At 43.4% G+C, this 19258-nt stretch overlaps 1 protein-coding gene across 1 annotated transcript; it reads right to left on the bottom strand.

The window, feature by feature from the left end:
• Nucleotides 1-16223: 16223 nt before the first annotated feature.
• rwdd2b (RWD domain containing 2B) lies at nt 16224-19255 on the bottom strand. Its single transcript, XM_034548081.1, has 5 exons — nt 19220-19255; nt 18878-19077; nt 18719-18786; nt 17514-17882; nt 16224-17413 (listed from the first exon to the last, which is right to left on the bottom strand). Exons 1-5 carry the CDS (start codon nt 19245-19247, stop codon nt 17161-17163), a joined length of 918 nt encoding a protein of 305 aa, XP_034403972.1. The 5' UTR covers nt 19248-19255; the 3' UTR covers nt 16224-17160.
• Nucleotides 19256-19258: the final 3 nt, after the last annotated feature.

The raw sequence follows: 19258 nt of genomic DNA, 5'->3' as shown, positions 1-19258 counted from the left end.
TGATGTAAGATCCTAACTGAACGAGTGGAACCTAGTGGGGGTTCATTATTTATGTTGACTTTTATTGAACAACTATGCTCAATGTGTGGATATTGCTGTAAAATACTTTGCTAACGTGAATATTGGTGAACAATATTGTTGAATCTTGAGATCCCTGACATATTACAATTTGTATATTAGCATATACAGTATTTAAAGTATTCCACAAGTCTTGATTCTTTTTTTGCATTTATCTAACCAGAGGTTGTTTTGCCAGGTGGCATGTAAATAATGTGTACGTATTCAATTTGAGTAAAAGATAAAACTCTGGATGTAGATTTTAATTTTCAGGTCTCATCAGTTCCCATCACACTGAAATAATGTTCACAATTTGGAAAACTTTTTTTTTCAAACAGGGATTCTAATGAATTGCTTAAAATTAAAATATATATATATTCTGGTCAATATATGTATTTATTATTATTATTGATTGACATTTATTATATAATACTATATTGATTGATATTATTGATGTTATTACTAAAGTAGTTGTCTGACATTAACTTTTCCATTTTTAAATTCTGTAATTTATCATTAAAAAAACAATACAAGGATCACCGTTATGGCCTTTGAGTTTGCTGCAAACAGTACTAATGTCGAGGCATTGGTGTATCAGACATGTCCTCACTGTATATAGTCACTGTATCAAAGACATTGAACCACATTGCCAATGCTCATACATGTTATTTTGTTAGTTCGGTATGATGCTATAAATAACTAATTTTGTACAAAGTTGTAATCGCTGTAATTAATTTGCTTTTTATGGGGGATGTGTGAGGTTTGCTTTTTTCTCAGTATTGAATATTCATTTTTCAACTATGCCACTGTAAAAAAAAGAAAAAAGAGAGACAAAGTGCAGATTAAAATATCAACAACTTGAAAACTTCCATTTTGTTGTGACTTGATTTGTAGATTGATATGAGCATATGAGTATTAAATGAATGACAGCTCTATTAGCCACAGTCACAATATGAGTCTGCATCTATGTATTTATATTAAAGGGAGCATATGTTGATAGACAGCACTATGACCAAAGCTGCACTGTAATTGTTATTCCGTGCAACTGTTGAGTATTGCTCCGCCTTTATAATATATGCAAAGTGTTGAAGGATTCAAAAACCATGAAGCTCCTCAGGAAGATTGCCCGAGGCTGTCAGCTCCGCTCATGACTTGTGCATTAATACAGGGTGACAAAAGGAAGACTTGAGTCTTCCCAAATTTCTCCCTGTCTCACTGGAAGCGAGTTTGATATGCTTGAAGTGGCTTCATGAAACGTCCCGCAGATGTCAACTTAGCAGGCTGCCGTGGCCCTTGATTTAACAAGAGAGAGGAAGTAGGCTGAGAGGGGAAAACCGGAGGCAAACCACTTAGTGATTTGACATGATGGTCAAGGATGTCAGGATCCAGCTGATTGCCTTAATTGAAAGTGAAACACTTAAGATGAAACTTTATTGATCCCTGTGGGGAAATTAGGTCATCGAATAAGCAACTAAGAGCATCAAACAGGAAAAAAGACCAATGGAAAACATGGACTAAATAGATGACAAAAAAGGAAAAAGAACATGTCGGAAAAAGTATTAGCAGTAGAATAGAGTGGATACAATTGTGGAGTTCAAATATATGCAGACGTTGCCATAGCACAGGTATTGCGAGCATCCATGTCTTCTTGCTGTAAATCAGGATTACTGCAAAATAAAAATGTGCTAGATAATGTTCAGTGTGCATAACAATGCAGTCTTTACAAACATCTAATAGAAGTGTGCATATTCTCAGCTGCTGCACCCCCCCCCCCCCCCCCCCCCCCCCATCCACATCCATCAGGCTCCCACCCTATCATCATTCATGCAAACCCATCTCTTCAAACTCACCTTCACCTGCACCCTACCCTCCACTACATGACTCATTCCGCACAGCTTCTCCAGTTTTTTTTTCTTCCTTTTTCACCGGAAATGTTCTGTTTGTTTGTTTTGTTTGCTCCTTGTCTTTCTATTTAGTTTAGTTCTGTTTGTCCATGCCTTATGTAAAGTGTCTTTGAGTGTCTAGAAAAGCGCCTATATAAATTAGAAGTATTATTATTATTATTATTATTATTATTATTATTATTATTATATGAAAGTACCGTGGTATATGAGGGACCTTGGATAATTCAAAATCCAAGTATTCCAAGAAGATTGGTAGCGAAAGTGCATTATATGCACAGGGCCATATGTATGTATGAAGTGTAATGGTCTGGAGACGAGCATTATAAAGACAAAAGCAAATGTTGTCTATGGTGTCTAACATTTAATGTTGCTACTGCACATACAATATACCCTACCAATTTAGAATACAAAAGAAAGCACCTTTAATGGTCCATTATCACTGCTTCAGTGACACAGATGAACTGTTTGAAATTTTATGATGGAAATAATAGCCTTGTGCAGATTACTGAGCTCATATTAAATATCTAGACATCCTTAAAGGGAGATCTCGTTCCAGGACACGGGGCCTGTGTCATTATGATCCTCCATTCTTCAGCTCCCATTGACCTTGAGTATAATGTTGCTTCCCAGCAGACTAATGTTGCCATTATCAACACACTGTCCGGCCAGCCATCTGCCTGCTTCACACAACGCTTCGCTCCCTCTCTTCTCTCGCAGAGACGGTTCCCAATGCTCACTTCATAATCATTACCATCAAAAGCCCAGCCAGTTCAAATAAACATCAGCTTCCACTATCACACTCCTTCGCGTTATTAAAAGCTCAGTGCTTCGTTAAGCTATGCAAATTGAGATAGACTGTCTTGAATAATGCCTGGCAGAAAATAATGCTAAAAATCCATCATAATTTAGTGATTGGATATGGAGGGTGGGGGAACATTCATGCGCCATCGTAAATAGTGAGTTGGAAAATGGATTTTCTCTTTACCCTTGAAATGTGAGAACCATACCCTGGGCAATGTAACAATCACAGCATGACCTCTGAGGAGGCCTTGTAAGTCTTACTAAACTGAAGAAACTGATACCCGTAGGCAGTGTCCATATCAGTCCTCCAGCTCACAATAAGCTCTTATCATACCAGAACAGAAGTCTCTGACAAAATCCTTCAGGGTCAAATTGATATCTTAAAAAAAAAAAACTGTATTACACTTAAACATATCAGGTCTACAACACAATTCGGATTCAGCAATGTTAAACATTAAATCTTACGGTAATAGTTGGATTTGGGGGTACTTCGACTGAGTGTTCTGTATTTTACATTTTACTTGAGCCAGACTGATATTAACACAGGAGCAGCCATCACAAGACGTTGCATGAAAAGCCCTCCAACCCTGACACAAATACTGGTCCTTATTTTGGATTTGCAGCAAAGCGTTTTATGCCGAAATCACAGTAATTCCACTTGTTCTCACTATACATGCATGCAATTTGCATTGTGCAATTCCCTGGGAGATTTGATGAGGACGAACAAGGATAAAAGGACTTAAAAATGGAGTGGGATTGCGAGGCAAATGCAGTATGCAAAACTGAAGTGATGAAGAAGTCTTAGTCCTCTCTCTCATGTTCTTTAATTAAAGATTGAATAGGTATTAGTGACACTTTGAGGTACCCATTGAATCACCCACACCTTGAGTCAATACTGAATTTACCGATAATCACAACATTCCCAACTGGAACAAGCACATCCAATTATACATTATATTTTATTAATATTGTGTCATCTTTCATATTGCCTGCCAGGCAAGACAAATATTTGCAATCATTGCTCTGCGCCCAAAGATGAGGTGCAAAGAGCAGACAGTGGAAGATGAAATTCACAATTTTTCAATATCATTCTTTTTCATTTTCAAAACTTTTGTTGTTCAGTCTGTTATCGTTGCCCTTAGAAGTTCAAGATAGCATTGTTTGTGTAAATGTTTTTGTCTTTGATTGACAGCTCATTCTAATGGAGAATCGGGTAGAATAATAATGGCATGTTTACAACACTGGTGCTACCTTTGAAAAGAGTCATTGCAGAATAATCTCATGATGATGCCAACTAGCATTGCAGTTACACTCTAGACACATTAGCTAAAAGGTGTCTTACTTTTATGTAACTTCAAACAGCCCATGTCATTTCTTTATAATTCATGTTCAGGTTATAAAGGTGGAGCCCAGCTGAGTCTTCTGTTGCCTCTTTTCCTAATAGCTGCAACACTCACACATCATCTGTATCGCTGCTGAATCAGAGGGCTTTAGGATATTATCTTGAGATGTGTTTTGCCTAATCATATTTGATGAGATTAAACAGATCACTCACACTTCCAAGTGTGACAGGGATGAGTGGAAGTCAGAAGGAGTCAAATGATCTGGAACAAAGAACATTAGCTTGTGTATCCCCCTGGATGCATCACCATACCATTAGTCTAGATGAATGTGTACAGTCAGATACAATTCCCTTGTTTGCTGCATGAGGGCTTCCACTTTGTGAGGCAACGGCTCTGTTGTTCGAATCAGGCCACATGCAGGCCCGTGGATTGATGACTGAAAAAGGGCTACCCAGTGTATTTAAAACTCATTCATCCACACTGACTCACATTCTCTGTGGTGTATCTTTAAATAGCCTGCCCTGGGATTGTCTTCCATTTGATTTATTTGATATTGTATTTTTTGGTCTAATTAAAAAAAACTTTTCTGTATTGTTTGGCTGAATTTTGAATCGTGCAGAAAAGAAAAAAAGAAGCCTTATCTTGGTAGACTTTTGAGGGGGCAAAGCTAGTACCTGTGGCATAAGGTATGTAATAAATAGAGTGCCATCGGTTTGGATTTGAGCACTTGAGATTCCTCCAAAGAACTCACAAGAGATTTAATTAAAGTTGGAATATTAGTAAATGGGAGACTGATCGTCCTCCAATAAAATGACAGCTATAGGAAATCTTAGCATTAGTTTGATGACTCAATTTGATGTTCTTAAGAATGAAAAGACAGTGCTGCTTTTTTATTGATGCTTTTATCCTCAGAGATTACCACCAAATATCTTAGCAATGCCTTTTACCAGCTGTCTTTTGTGTAGTCGTCATATCTTGTAGACAATTTCACACAGAGATGCCGTGAATAAGATCTGCCGTTTCGCTGGCTTTACTTTTTCAGACTGAACCAAACAACGGTGGCATAATGCCCCCAGACAGCACGCTGGCATCACTGAAGCAAAGGAGGCATAAGGCTTTTTAAAATATGATTTCCATTTGTCCTTGCAGGGTCTGCCATTTCTGGGTAATATGCACATCTAATGGAAGCCTAGGAAATGATGTTAATGCAGGAAATATGATCATTGACAGCTGTCAATGATCATATTTCATTGTGTGTGTTTGGAACAATTCCATTATTACTGTTGTTAGAAGAGTGTCATTCATTATTAAAGCCCTGTTGATTGAGGATTATTGTGAGGTTTACATGCATTTGTCTGTGCAGCAAAAGCAAATAACTTGATAATGTCCTAACACCTTTAGAAGTAAGGGAAGTTAATCCTTTATTTTCTGGACAGGACAGCAGTAACACACTTTCTCTTGTGTATTCTATTATAGCGATTTCCTTTTCAAATAACAAACACTCCCCAATGCAAACAGAATAATAATGTGTAAACAGAGTATTGAAAAGGTTATGACAAACTGCTGTGCCTGCAGGACGCCAGCTGTCTGGTTGTGGGTGGACATCAGCCTCATTATCATCAAGGTTCCCATCGCCCTTCTCTCCCTTTTCCTTTTTCAGTATTTATAGTAATGACATAGGATGACATCAGGTTTAATTGCCCCTGGTTGAAAATTGCGTGAGTAGCACAACATATGATTTGGCTCAATGTGTCTGTTGTTTGGACTGTGCTTTTATCTTGAGACAGACATATGCGATCATTACAATCTATTATATCAATAATCACATATACATATGTGTATCTTACACTCACACAATAGATTTTTCTGCAGGTGATGCTTGTGTTTTATTGCTTTAAAATATCATGACTATCCTATATATTTTGCGTCAATATTCTAATTAAAGTTGCGCATGATAATCATTAGTTGTTTCAACTGTTATTTGGGAATTATTCTCAAAGAGGTCTAACTTGGGTTAGAATGCCACACATGTTCTAACACTGGTTTTAAGCAGACACCACTGAAAATGCACCTATGGTTTGTAACTTCACAACTGAATTTTTATTTCTTATATCATATATATATATATATATATATATATATATATATATATATATATATACAGTACATATGTAAATGATATAAGAAATAAAAATGCAGTTAAATTATGATACTGTATTACTAGATACTGCAAGGCCTATTGACCCCCACAATCAGTACATGTTTAATTGCAAACATGAAAACATATTTGATAGTACCATTAGTTAGCAACAGTGTCGCCAGATTTCCCAAAAAATAAATAAAAAGCTTCATCATGGGTTTGAAATCAGGAAAATAATCACATAGAAAATAAATGTCTGATTACACAAAAGCACTTCCTAAACCCTAATATAAATCTATATTTGTATTAAAACACTTAAATAACAAATCGTACTTCAGAATTGATCACGGTGTGACACAGAACATTGCAAGCATATAACAAAAAACTTCTGTTGGTAGATAAGCTATGTGGGAGCGCATATAAAAAGAGTGGAAGGACCGGTGGGATTGCTCAGGCTTGAATACTTCCACAGCACTGTGCCAGTCGTCTTTATGATGCCAGTCAGTGTGATGTGAGCTTCAGGGATTACTCCAGACAGACATCTCTTTAAGACAACTGATTAAATAGTAGTGTGAAGTGAGAAAATGTTTAATTCAGTCATATTTAGTATTCATGGGATGGACAGCGATACAAGAGTTCACCTTGAGGGGTCATCAGGGGAGAAGGTCCAGAATCACAAAGAGCTCCCATGCCAAGCTTCCGCATAGCACTTGGAAACACAGCTGATTGTGTTTTTAATTGCTTTGATTATCAAGGTAGCTTTGGCTGAATTGAAAATGGTAATGCAACACACAGCGAATTAACAGACTGATATGTGATGAAAAAGAGTTTCTGTTGTGGACCTCTTGTTACATTGTGATAGATTTACCAAAGCAAAATCGATGCAGGGTATGATTAATACTTACCAAGGAGTACAGTTTGAACTGCGTATTTTCTTGCAACCAGCTCAAAGAATAAATATTGTTCACATTAGCTACAGAACAATGTGGTGTACATTTCTTTTGGGACAATAAAGGTTTATAAGACTAAGTTTTGGAAATTCAAATTCAAACTAAAAAATCCTCTGTTCAATGTTTGCAGCTTTAAGTAATGCAAAACAATACAATTTCTATGAGCATGGCTCTGTGAAAGAGTCCCGGCTTTAGAGACATGATGAAATCCCTGTCTGGAAATACCTCACCCTGGCATTCAAAAACTAATTCAATTATATGCATCACCAGTTCAATAGACCTACAGAATTGGGTTATTGTCTGAAATGAAAAAAAAGGAATAATACCAGTAAATCATGTGTGAATGAAGTTTAATGTAAAAATGATTTTCACAAAAAAAAATTGCCAAAATGGGCTTCAGGAACAAGGGGTATAATTTCTGCTGTCATTTCCCAAATTATTTAGTCTTCATCAACTGCAGGTCCTATTTACTTTACATCTTCAAAGGTATTCTTCTGGTGGGGAGATAATATGATGGTAACGCTTTCCCCAATTTAGCAATAAGCAGTATGTAAAAGTTTTCAAATGATTTGTAAATCACTATTAAGTAGTTGTCCGCAGATATAAGGACATTGTTAAGAAGTGTTAATGTAACTAATATACATATATCAGCAATTCTAACTTCTCCTGTGAAGATATATTTGTACCACTTTATTTGACTATATTGTCAATCATTATCTGTTTATTCAGAAGCCTCCACTAATGCGTGTGCGTGAGGAATTACATTTATAAATACGTGTATTCGCAGACTAATACATAATAGTGTGTTAAATTATCTTATAAACTGCTTATGAATGCTAAATAGAGAAGTAAGCAGGGGACATAACAGAAAAGGTTCACAGCACGGTGGAAAGTTCTTTTAATGGGAACTTTTTAAGCTCATGTTCTGGTTCATACATACTAGACCATGTTAATATGTTGTGTGCCTGCCTCTTTAAACCACCCTCCCAAAGATTCCAGTCTGGTCTAATTGAAGATATGAAAAATGTGGTTCACCTTTGCAAAGGTAGTTCTCAAGTTAAATCACATTTTCTCTGATCTAGGCAGCCCACAAGAAACTGACTGGGTTGTCTTATTTCACAGTTTGTAGATTGTTAGGCACTACAGATACACAAATGTATGTGTACATGCACTGAAAATGCATTTGTCATGATATATGCCCTTTATGTCTAACCCAGATATGAATCAATAGCTGTCTTTAATCCCAAATAGCTATGCATCATACATTGCTCTATGGGAGGAAATAGGAAAATAGGAACATCTACAGTATTTAGCTTCTTATACTGTATAGGTTGGCTCATTAAATCAAGACTACATGTTTGGGTTTGGATCAATAGCTCATTGTATCAAGCATGGGGTGTGAATACATCTGTGGAAAGTCAATATGGATGATGAGTTTCACGATGAAAACCAGGAGATTCTAGAAATCTTGGCAGTGGGTAAAAGTCTCAGTTGATTGATTCAGAAACTGATGTGTTTTTTTCCTCAGTCCTTTCATGATCCAGCTTCTCAATGTCACCCCAGTAACCAACACAAGATACAAGCATGCAATGGTCTCACCAACAGACTTAGCCATTTAGGTTTTAAAGTAAAAATATGATTATGTCACAGGAATCTGTATTGGATACACAAAGTAGAACTCTTTGCCGTATCTGGGTTTCGCCATAGTGAAGGTGTTAGGCCACCCATCTGCCCTCAAACATATTGTCCCATGACAGGCCTGAACAATACAACCTATAATAGTCACATTTGTTGTGTGAAACCGTGTTTTAATTCTATATTCTAATAAATGTGTCAAAATCTGCCACTATCCTAGCTCTTATGGACTGCACTATTTGTCTATCAATAAGTAACTATGGATGAAGAATGCAGAAGCTGTAGGTCTACAATTGACATATAGATGTGTGTTGACCAGAGGCAGAGTTAATGATATGCACCTATAGTTGCAGTACAGGTAGGAACACGGCTCCATTGCCTAGATCAGTATTGCAGACAATGAAACCACATGATGGTAACATCTGGCAGGTAGATATCAGCAATGAACCTCTGATGGAGGGAGCAGCTGGCTATGACTAATGTCGGCAATTTCCACTTGGCCATTTATAATCATACCTTGAGGCACAAATTCATCAAGATTTTAGTTAGAATGGGAGTCATTTTTGGCAATGTCAGGATCATATGCTGGAACATCATAAGAGCTCCTCATCAGTTCACTTAACAAAGACATGACGGACATTCCCAATGTGCAACAGTAGGCAAAAGAGCACTGAGACATTCCCTGTGAATCTTTAAGATGTGTCATCTGATGTTCAGTCTGTTGTAGGTATGGAAGAAAGAAATAAGGGAGAAAATCAATGGAGCATCTTGAAAGTGATCTGTGCATGGAATGAATTAAACGTGTGGAGTAAAAACAAGTCATTTTTATTGAAGGAGCCTTGACAACAGATTGCTTACAAAAGTTGGCAATTAATTCTTCATTAGTCATTGCTCTATCAAAGCTATTATAAAATCGTTATTGAAGAAATTGTACTTGCTTGATTCTTGTTGTTCTGAGTTTGGACTCATGGTTTAATGCACTTATTGTAAGTCGCTTTGGATAAAAGCGTCAGCTAAATGACATGTAATGTAATGTAATGTTTGAAAACATTGGATGTCCAGCTTATCCACACGCTACACAGATGATCAGCAATATTACAGCAGAAAAACATGTTGTATTCAGTAATGCAAAGCCATACAAATATTCATCACATTATTTGATTAATTTATGTGTCAAGGTGTCCTTCAATGCTTGTGTTTGAGATATCTTTAAGTCATTTGATATTCAAGAAACCATTTTCATCTTCATTATTGTATATCCTCCTGCTCACATGCTAGTATAACTGCTTGTCTGAAACCATTTAGATTAGAACATAATATTCATAACTATGTTTCCTTTAGTGAAGAATAATTGCTGTGTTCTTGTTAACTTAGAATAAGTCCTTCATATTTTCATAAGGAGCGCGTCCTCTTCAAGAACAAGGGGTACTGAGTTTGCCTCGATAAACAACCAGTTCTGAAGAAGCAAGTTATGACTGGAGTATAACACGTAGCATCAGGAAGAGCAGAACGGGAGACCATCATCTCCCAGGACAAAAGAGATATGGGACTCAAATCAGGTTGAGCACCTCCCTCCTGGTCATCTCTGCATCAGCTCCCAGTTGTATGATAGATACTTTTAAAACCTCAGTCATTGTTATAACAGATGCACACATTAGACGATGAAGAGAAGTGTGCCTTTTTATAACCTCCTTGTTTTATAACCGTCTTACTTTTGTGAAAGTCCAAGGATATAACCCACCTACCCATTTTACTTCATAAAAGTCAGCATTTTAATTTGCATAGATATTCATAAAAGTTACATATTTGTAAAAATGATTAGATTTACATTTGATTCAAATAATCCCTTGCAATTATTTTAACCAAATCGTTATTGTTCTGCTTAAATTGGAATATATAGTTCAATCCAGGTTATGAATTGTATGAGGTTGAACATCCAGAAATCAAAGGCAACATCTTGTCAGGACTCAGCCAGCCGGACTCCCTCCTCAGCCCGTTCACACAGTGACACCCGGTACCTCAGAGCGCGCTGCCAGGGAGCTACGGGCTTGGAGGCGGGGACAAGCCAGGGGCGCTTCAACTCACACCTGAAGCCACTCAGCTCGTCCCACGGCTGCAGCTCGTCAGCTCGTTGTATTCGGGGGGATAAAGATCAGGACTGTCTGTGTTGACGTTGCGAGTTCGTGCCATGATGTCCGTGGACTTTCCTCCTTGTGTCGTCACTGAACTTTCCCTCGTGTCTTTGCTGACTTTTTTGTGTGGAGTATTTTCTTGGATTTTTTGGGGTTTGATGTTCGATCACCCGTGGACTAAGGGGACACTTTGAGTTTTTTGTGTTTCTTTTCTAAGTGACTTGTTGTGCTCAATAAACTACGCCGTGTGTTCGGCTAGAACTAAACCTTGCTGTTGTCGTGCGCTTGGGGTCAGAGACAAACCATAACAGTACGAACTCGCCATGACGACCCCAGCCGACACAGAGAGTGGATTGTCCAGCTCTGTTCAGGTTGCCCTTAGTAGGCAGCTGCATCTGACCAACACCCACTCTCACCAGCTGGAGGCGGCCTCCATTGCCGTGCAGAACCTCCAAGCCCAGGTCCAGCCGCTCCACGCTTCTGTGGAGATCCTGACTCGTCAGCAGGCGGCATCGGCAGACCAACAAGCCGAGATCCTGCTACAGCTGCGGGCGTTGACGATGGCCCTCACCACCCAGCCGCTGAACCAGCCTGTGAACCCGCCCCCTGTGTATCCCTCTCCGGTTAACCCTGCGGTTTCCAACCCAGTACCACGGGAGCCTAGCCTCTCCAGCCCCCGACCGTTCGAGGGTGATTTTGAGACTTGTGCCACCTTCATCATGCAGTGTGAGTTGGTTTTCGCTCACCAGCCTAGCAGGTTCACCTCTGACACCGCTCGAGTCGCGTATGTGATTAACCTGCTCGCCGGCCGGGCAGCCCAGTGGGCTACCGCTTCCTGGGCCATGGGTGCCAGCTTCTGTCTCTCCTATAGGGAGTTTGTGGCAGAGCTACGTAAGGTGTTCCATCATCCAGCCAGTGGTCAGGACCCCGGTGCCCGGTTGAGCAGTATCCAACAGGGTGGTGGCAGAGTGGCGGACTACTCGGTGGAGTTCAGGTTGGCCGCTGCGGAGAGTGGGTGGAACGATCCTGCGCTTCGGGTCACCTTCCGGAGGGGGCTCAGCGAGGCGGTGAGAGACCAGCTAGCCACACGGGAGGAGTCCTCTTCCCTTGATGACCTCATCAACCTCGCCATCCGCATCGATGGACGCCTCTGTGAGAGGAGGCGGGAGCGAGTCCTCCGGGGATCCCTTCCCACCCCCCACAGACCCAGCACACAGGAGAGGACCCTCGCCGTAGCTCAACCTACTCCCCCTACTCCCGTCCTGCCCTCATCACAGACGACGACTGGCGAGGAACCCATGCAGCTGGGACGCATGCGCCTTAGCCCAACCGAACGGGAGGCCCGATTCAGGGCAGGCCTGTGTCTCTACTGTGGCCAGAAGGGACATCGCATCAGCGGCTGCCCCACCCGGCCAAAAGATTAGGCTCACCAGGACCTCGGGAGATCCTAGTGAGTCACCTTTCCTGTTCCCGTAGTCCTGCACCACTGAGCCGGCGGATTAGCGTCACCCTGGCCTGGGCGGATCAGCGGATTACAGTGGGGGCCCTCCTCGATTCTGGGGCGGATGAGTGTTTCCTGGACTCGGAGTTCGCTGCCCAGGCTAACATCCCGCTAGAAGCACTGGAGGAGCCCGTAGAGGCCTTTGCACTGGACAACCGCCATCTGGCCCGCATCACCCAGAGCACCCGTCCCATCTCCCTCACTGTGGCGGGAAACCATGTGGAGAACCGCAAGTTCTACCTGATCCAGTCCCCACTGGCCCCTGTGATCCTAGGGCACCCCTGGTTTGTACAGCATGAGCCACACATTGCCTGGTCCTCTGGGATGATACTGGAATGGAGTTCCTCCTGCCACGCCCAGTGTCTACAGGCAGCCCCCAGCCCGTTACCCCGACCAATCCCCAGTGTCCCTCCCCCGGACGTTTCCTCTATTCCTCCGGAGTACCACGATCTGGGAGAGGTTTTCAGCAAGACCCGGGCTCAGTCGCTCCCTCCACATAGGCCGTACGACTGTGCAATTGACCTCCGCCCTGGGGCTTCCCTTCCCAGCAGTCGGCTGTACAGCCTGTCTATTCCGGAGAAGGCTTCGATGGACGAGTACATATCGGAGTCAGTGGCAGCAGGGCTCATTCGGCCGTCGTCCTCCCCGGTGGCAGCGGGCTTCTTCTTCGTGAAGAAGAAGGATGGGGGCCTCCGACCCTGTATTGACTATCGCCAACTGAACGACATAACGGTCAAGAACAAGTACCCCCTCCCCCTCATGAGTTCCACCCTTGAGCCCCTCACCCAGGCTACCATCTTCACCAAGCTGGATCTCCGGAGTGCCTACCACCTGGTTCGAATCAGGAAGGGGGACGAGTGGAAGACCGCCTTCAAGACACCCCGAGGTCACTACGAGTACCGGGTAATGCCGTTCGGCCTTACCAACGCCCCGGCGGTATTCCAGGCGCTCATGAACGACGTGCTCCGCGACATGCTGGACGAGTTTGTGGTCGTTTACCTCGACGACATCCTGGTCTTCTCCAGGACCCTCGAGGATCATGTCCAGCACGTCCGCCGGGTGCTCAAGCGTCTCCTCCTTAACCGGCTCTTCGTCAAGGCTGAGAAGTGCCGATTCCACTCAACCTCTGTCGACTACTTGGGCTTCGTTGTGGAGAAGGGTCAGACTCGGGCCGACCCCCGCAAGATCCAGGCTGTGGTGGACTGGCCGAACCCCACGTCGCGAAAGGAGTTGCAGAGCTTCCTCGGGTTTGCCAACTTCTACCGGAGGTTCATCCGGAACTACAGTGTCGTGGCGGAACCTCTCACCAGGCTGACCTCTCCCTCCCAGCCGTTCATCTGGTCCCCAGCTACCGATGCCGCGTTTCTGGCTCTCAAGAGGAGGTTCACCAGCGCCCCAGTTCTACTCCATCCCGACCCTAAGAGGCAGTTCATTGTGGAGGTGGATGCCTCGGACACCGGCTTGGGGGCGGTTCTTTCCCAACGAGCCGTGGCGGATCAGAAGGTTCATCCCTGTGCGTTCTTCTCTCGCCGGTTCCTTCCTGCTGAGGAGAACTACGACATCGGGAACCGGGAGTTGCTGGCAGTGGTAGCTGCTCTGGGGGAGTGGCGCCATTGGCTGGAGGGGGCTGAGCAGCCGTTCACCATCTGGACGGATCATAAGAACTTGACTTTCATCCGGGCGACCAAGCGTCTCAATGGTCGACAGGCTCGGTGGGCCGGCTTCCTCAGTCGGTTCGATTTTTCTCTGACCTATCGTCCCGGTTCCCGCAACATTAAGGCGGATGCCCTGTCCCGACTACACCAAGGGAGGAGCCTGACTGCTGAGGAGTCAGTTCCCATCATCCCCAAGGGCAAGGTGGTTGGCATGGTGGCCTGGGGCATCGAGACAGTCGTGAGACAGGCGTTGCGCTCCCATCCTGCTCCGAGTGGCGTGCCCCCACGCCGTCTGTTCGTTCCGGAGTCGGTCAGGTCCCGGGTGCTTCAGTGGGGACATGCTAGCCAGTTTGCCTGCCATCCTGGCGTCCACCGCACCTTCACCTTTCTGGCTCGCCGTTTCTGGTGGCCTACTATGAGGAACGAGGTAAAGGACTTTGTACTGGCCTGCCCCGTTTGTGCCCGCAGCAAGGCCTCTCACCGGGCTCCCGCAGGGCTACTGCAGCCCCTTCCAGTTCCTAGCCGTCCCTGGTCCCACGTGGCATTGGACTTTGTGTCTGGACTTCCGCCCTCCCAGGGGAAGACGGTGATACTAACGGTAGTGGACCGTTTCAGTAAAGGGGTGCACCTGGTGGCCCTCCCTAAACTCCCTTCGGCGTTGGAGACGGCGGACCTCCTGACGAGCCACGTGTTCCGGCTTCATGGTCTCCCCCAGGACGTCGTCTCGGACAGAGGACCCCAGTTCATCTCCCAGGTATGGCGAGCATTTTACAAGGGGTTGGGCGCCTCTGTCAGTCTTTCCTCTGGTTATCACCCAGAGACAAACGGACAGACTGAGAGGATGAACCAGAGCGTGGAGTCTGCGCTCCGTTGTGTGGCAGCCAGGAGACCATCCTCCTGGAGTCGGTTCCTCCCCTGGGTCGAGTACGCCATCAACTCCCTGGTCAGCTCCGCCACCGGCCTCTCCCCCTTCGAGGCGTCTCTGGGTTACCAGCCGCCGCTCTTTCCTGCTCAGCAGTCGGAAGTGGCAGTTCCCTCCGTGCAGACCCATCTGAACAGGTGTCGTCGTATCTGGGAGGTCACCAGAGCCGCCTTACTCCGAGCGGCTGAACGTGGCAGCCGAGGAGCCAACCGTCGCCGGAACCCAGCGCCCGCATACCAACTGGGGCAGAAGGTTTGGCTGTCCTCCAAGGATCTTCCCCTGCAGTCAACCGCTAAGAAGCTGGATCCCCGGTTCGTTGGACCCTTTGAGATCACAAGGGTGCTCAGTCCTGCAGCGGTGAGGCTGAGACTTCCAACCTCCATGAGGATCCATCCAGTGTTCCATGTGTCGAGAATTAAACCTGTCTCCCACAGTCCCCTGATGCCTCCTGCCCCAGTTCCACCTCCCCCTAAGATCGTAGATGGGCACCCTCAGTGGAAGGTTCGCCGACGAGGACGTGGGTACCAGTTTCTGGTGGACTGGGTGGGCTATGGTCCGGAGGAACGAAGCTGGGTGTCCCGCCAGCTCATCATGGACCCAGGACTGTTGACTGACTTTTATCAGGCCCATCCCGAGAAGCCTGGCAAGTCGCCAGGTGGCTCCCGTAGAGGGGGGGGTATTGTCAGGACTCAGCCAGCCGGACTCCCTCCTCAGCCCGTTCACACAGTGACACCCGGTACCTCAGAGCGCGCTGCCAGGGAGCTACGGGCTTGGAGGCGGGGACAAGCCAGGGGCGCTTCAACTCACACCTGAAGCCACTCAGCTCGTCCCACGGCTGCAGCTCGTCAGCTCGTTGTATTCGGGGGGATAAAGATCAGGACTGTCTGTGTTGACGTTGCGAGTTCGTGCCATGATGTCCGTGGACTTTCCTCCTTGTGTCGTCACTGAACTTTCCCTCGTGTCTTTGCTGACTTTTTTGTGTGGAGTATTTTCTTGGATTTTTTGGGGTTTGATGTTCGATCACCCGTGGACTAAGGGGACACTTTGAGTTTTTTGTGTTTCTTTTCTAAGTGACTTGTTGTGCTCAATAAACTACGCCGTGTGTTCGGCTAGAACTAAACCTTGCTGTTGTCGTGCGCTTGGGGTCAGAGACAAACCATAACACATCTAGGATCAGGTTCTCCAACTCTGGTTATATAATGCTGCCACCTGTTGGGCATTGTAGCCTAAGCAATTTTGCAAATAAATTCAACGCTATGCCTGCAACTACTGCCTATTAATTACTACTACTAGCTCTGTACAATGTGCAGATTTTAATTTGTTTCCCCAGTTTATTTGTAACAAAGTCTGAATTCCTAAATGCTCCCCCAGGTTCAGAATCAGCATTTATACATCATTAGAATGTACAGTACATAGTGTAATAATGCACATGCAAATCTCTTTTTGGACATTTTCATCTCAGTGTGTTGAACATTAGATTCATCTTCAATAACAACACATTTTAATTACCAAAGTGTAATCCACAATTATGCACAATTTATCTAAGAACAAATCGTTCAAAGAAAATTGGAGAAAGACTTTCCACGGTTATGTTATCTATAATTCATGAGAGGAAAAAACAACAGATTTCATAAACAGATATCTAGCATAGTGTTGACTAAGTTGTCCAATTATTAATGTGGTATCAGACCTGAAAATCCTATAATAACCTTGTAGTATACAACCTGGTGTCATTTGAGGAAAGAAACACCATGGGCAAGGTTTGATCTTGAAGGAGTATTAAAATATTAACTGAGGTCCTCAAGAAACCTCTCAGATAAACATCTTTTTTTTAATGCTTCTCTTTGAAAAAATAAGTTTAAGTTTCTAGAAATTGCCAAACTATTATTTTTGCCTTTTATCCCAATGAAGTCTCAGGTGTAACAGCTGAGCAACTTCTATGAAAAGCTTATTCGGTTATTTCAGTTTTTCAGGCAAGCTTACAATCTTTTTAATGTATGTGAAAATAAAAGAAACAAACTAAAACAGCAATTAAGGAATACATTGTTAAGTAAACACTTTAGAAGTGACTTCAATGACAAGGCACCTGTATGTATTTATATTCTACGCAGATCTAAACACTACTTTCCTTCAATGCCAAAATATATCTGAAAGACGTCACAGCAGCCTCTCTCATTCAAAAACTGGTAGAGCTGCCCAAGGTCCATGTGATTACCTCTGTTCCCATGGGGGTCAAACATGGCCTCTTCAAAGCCAGTGAATTTGCGCAGGGAGTCTATACTTTCAATAGCCCCGCTGTCCTCGCCCTGACGATCAAGAGGAATATCCTCTCTATGTCGAATCATGATCTTCTTCCATGTCAGAACCTTCACTCTGTGAAATGGGTAAATGTTTGGAAAAATAATAAACCTGGGAACTCAGCAGGCTTCATGGCTTTGACATAAACTGATCAAAATAACAACACGTCAGATACCTGGACCAGAACTCCTCGCAGGCAGAATGAGGACCTTCCACACACACAATACCAGGCTTCCCAGGCATGCTAAATCCAGACAGGCCCAGCTCCTTGGACCACTCCAAGATGTTCTTCCTTTTCGTCTTGTTGTAGATGTGGTGACTGTAAATCCAAATTCGGCTGAACACTTCCTGTGGCCGTGGAGAGGAAGACTCCTTCTTGGAAGCCGTTGATGCTGATAAGCTCTTATTAATGAAAAGCTGCAGGTTGTCTTTCACCCAGTCTACAGCGGAGAGCACACACACTTCCCCCTGGCAGTTTTCCATGAGGTATGCATTAAGATCTGTGTGGAGCTGTGTTTGCTGGGCCCTGCTGAGACCGGCACACCTAAGGCACGAATAAAACATGCTGTATTCAGAGAACATCCAAGGCCACTTGGAGCTAGAAGTTTCCATCTGGAGGGCAAAAACTTTGAATAGAAATCTTGAAGAAGCTAAGATTTGCACGACAACATAGCTCAAATAACTAGAACAGATCTTCAGTAGGTTGATAGGCTTACTCATCAAAATAAATGACTACTCCTAATGCAATAGTTTCTGAAAGCAACTTAGAATATGTTTTTTTCTTCAACGCTATTGTAGTATTATTGTGCATCGTAATATACACTCTACTAGCACTCTAGGCAACTCTAGGCAAGATACTGGCCATCTAAAACAAATTGCACAGGAGGATGAACTGAGACGTATCTTCCGACAAAAGCAGCAATTTCCACTACTCATCAACCGAGATAAATATGTGTCATCCCACCCCTTTGATACAGTAGCTTTATTACAGATTGTGTTAAAAAAAAAAAACATTACTGTTGCTGCTTTACCAAATCCATAAAGTGATCACATCTAACTGCATGTTATTTCCATTTAATCATGAAGATTCCTTAACTTTCAACAAAGCCATAACAACAGAAAATAACCTTTTAATAACATGAACCGTTTCCTCTATGTCATTAATCTGTTGTTTATCTATGTAAAATCATTTAATTTCCACACAATTGTCTTCGCAGTTCAGGCTTTGTAACTTATGGAACTTATTGTAACTTCTCGATCTCTAGGCAACATATATATATACACAAAACATAAATACTATAAATTAAGCAAATGACTTTGTTGAAATTGTTTTGCATGTGAAGAGTTCTTACCACACATGAAAAGTGGATATTGGCTTACCGGACTGTTATCTCTGGTAACACACTGGGATATGCGGATGGATAAGCACAGGATAGAACGACATCCGTCTGAGTGGAGCAACGAAATAAGAACATAATTATGTTGTTGTACCTATTTAAATTTACAATGACATACTATGGCAGTCGGTCATTCAGTTACCCTCTCCATGCTTGCAGTGTCAAACTTCTGTTTGATGAAAAACTGAGGTCTGGAAGAAGGGGAGCTGTCTGCTGAAGCTGAGCCCTCCACATAGTCCCTGAGCTCAGCGAGTGCCAGCTGGTCTGTGATCTGCAGCTCGTCCTGGGTGGGAAACATGCTGGTCAGCAGCTCTATCTCTGCAAGCTGAGACTCAGCCCAGTCTGAACAAGACATACTGATAAAGGAAAACTACAGCGTCGATCTTTAAATGGCTTTCTGTCTCCACATTCAAGTCTTGTCAACCGTCGAACATTCAACACATATATGTATATGAGTTATATTCACGAGGAACTGAACACAGACCAGTTAAACACCTGGACAACGTCTGCATTGCTAGTGCTG

Source organism: Cyclopterus lumpus, chromosome 13 (assembly GCF_009769545.1).
Source record: "Cyclopterus lumpus isolate fCycLum1 chromosome 13, fCycLum1.pri, whole genome shotgun sequence".
Classification (NCBI taxonomy): Eukaryota; Metazoa; Chordata; class Actinopteri; order Perciformes; family Cyclopteridae; genus Cyclopterus; species Cyclopterus lumpus.
The sequence above is the reverse complement of the archived record's forward strand: the minus strand, read 5'-3'. Positions and strand labels throughout refer to the sequence as shown.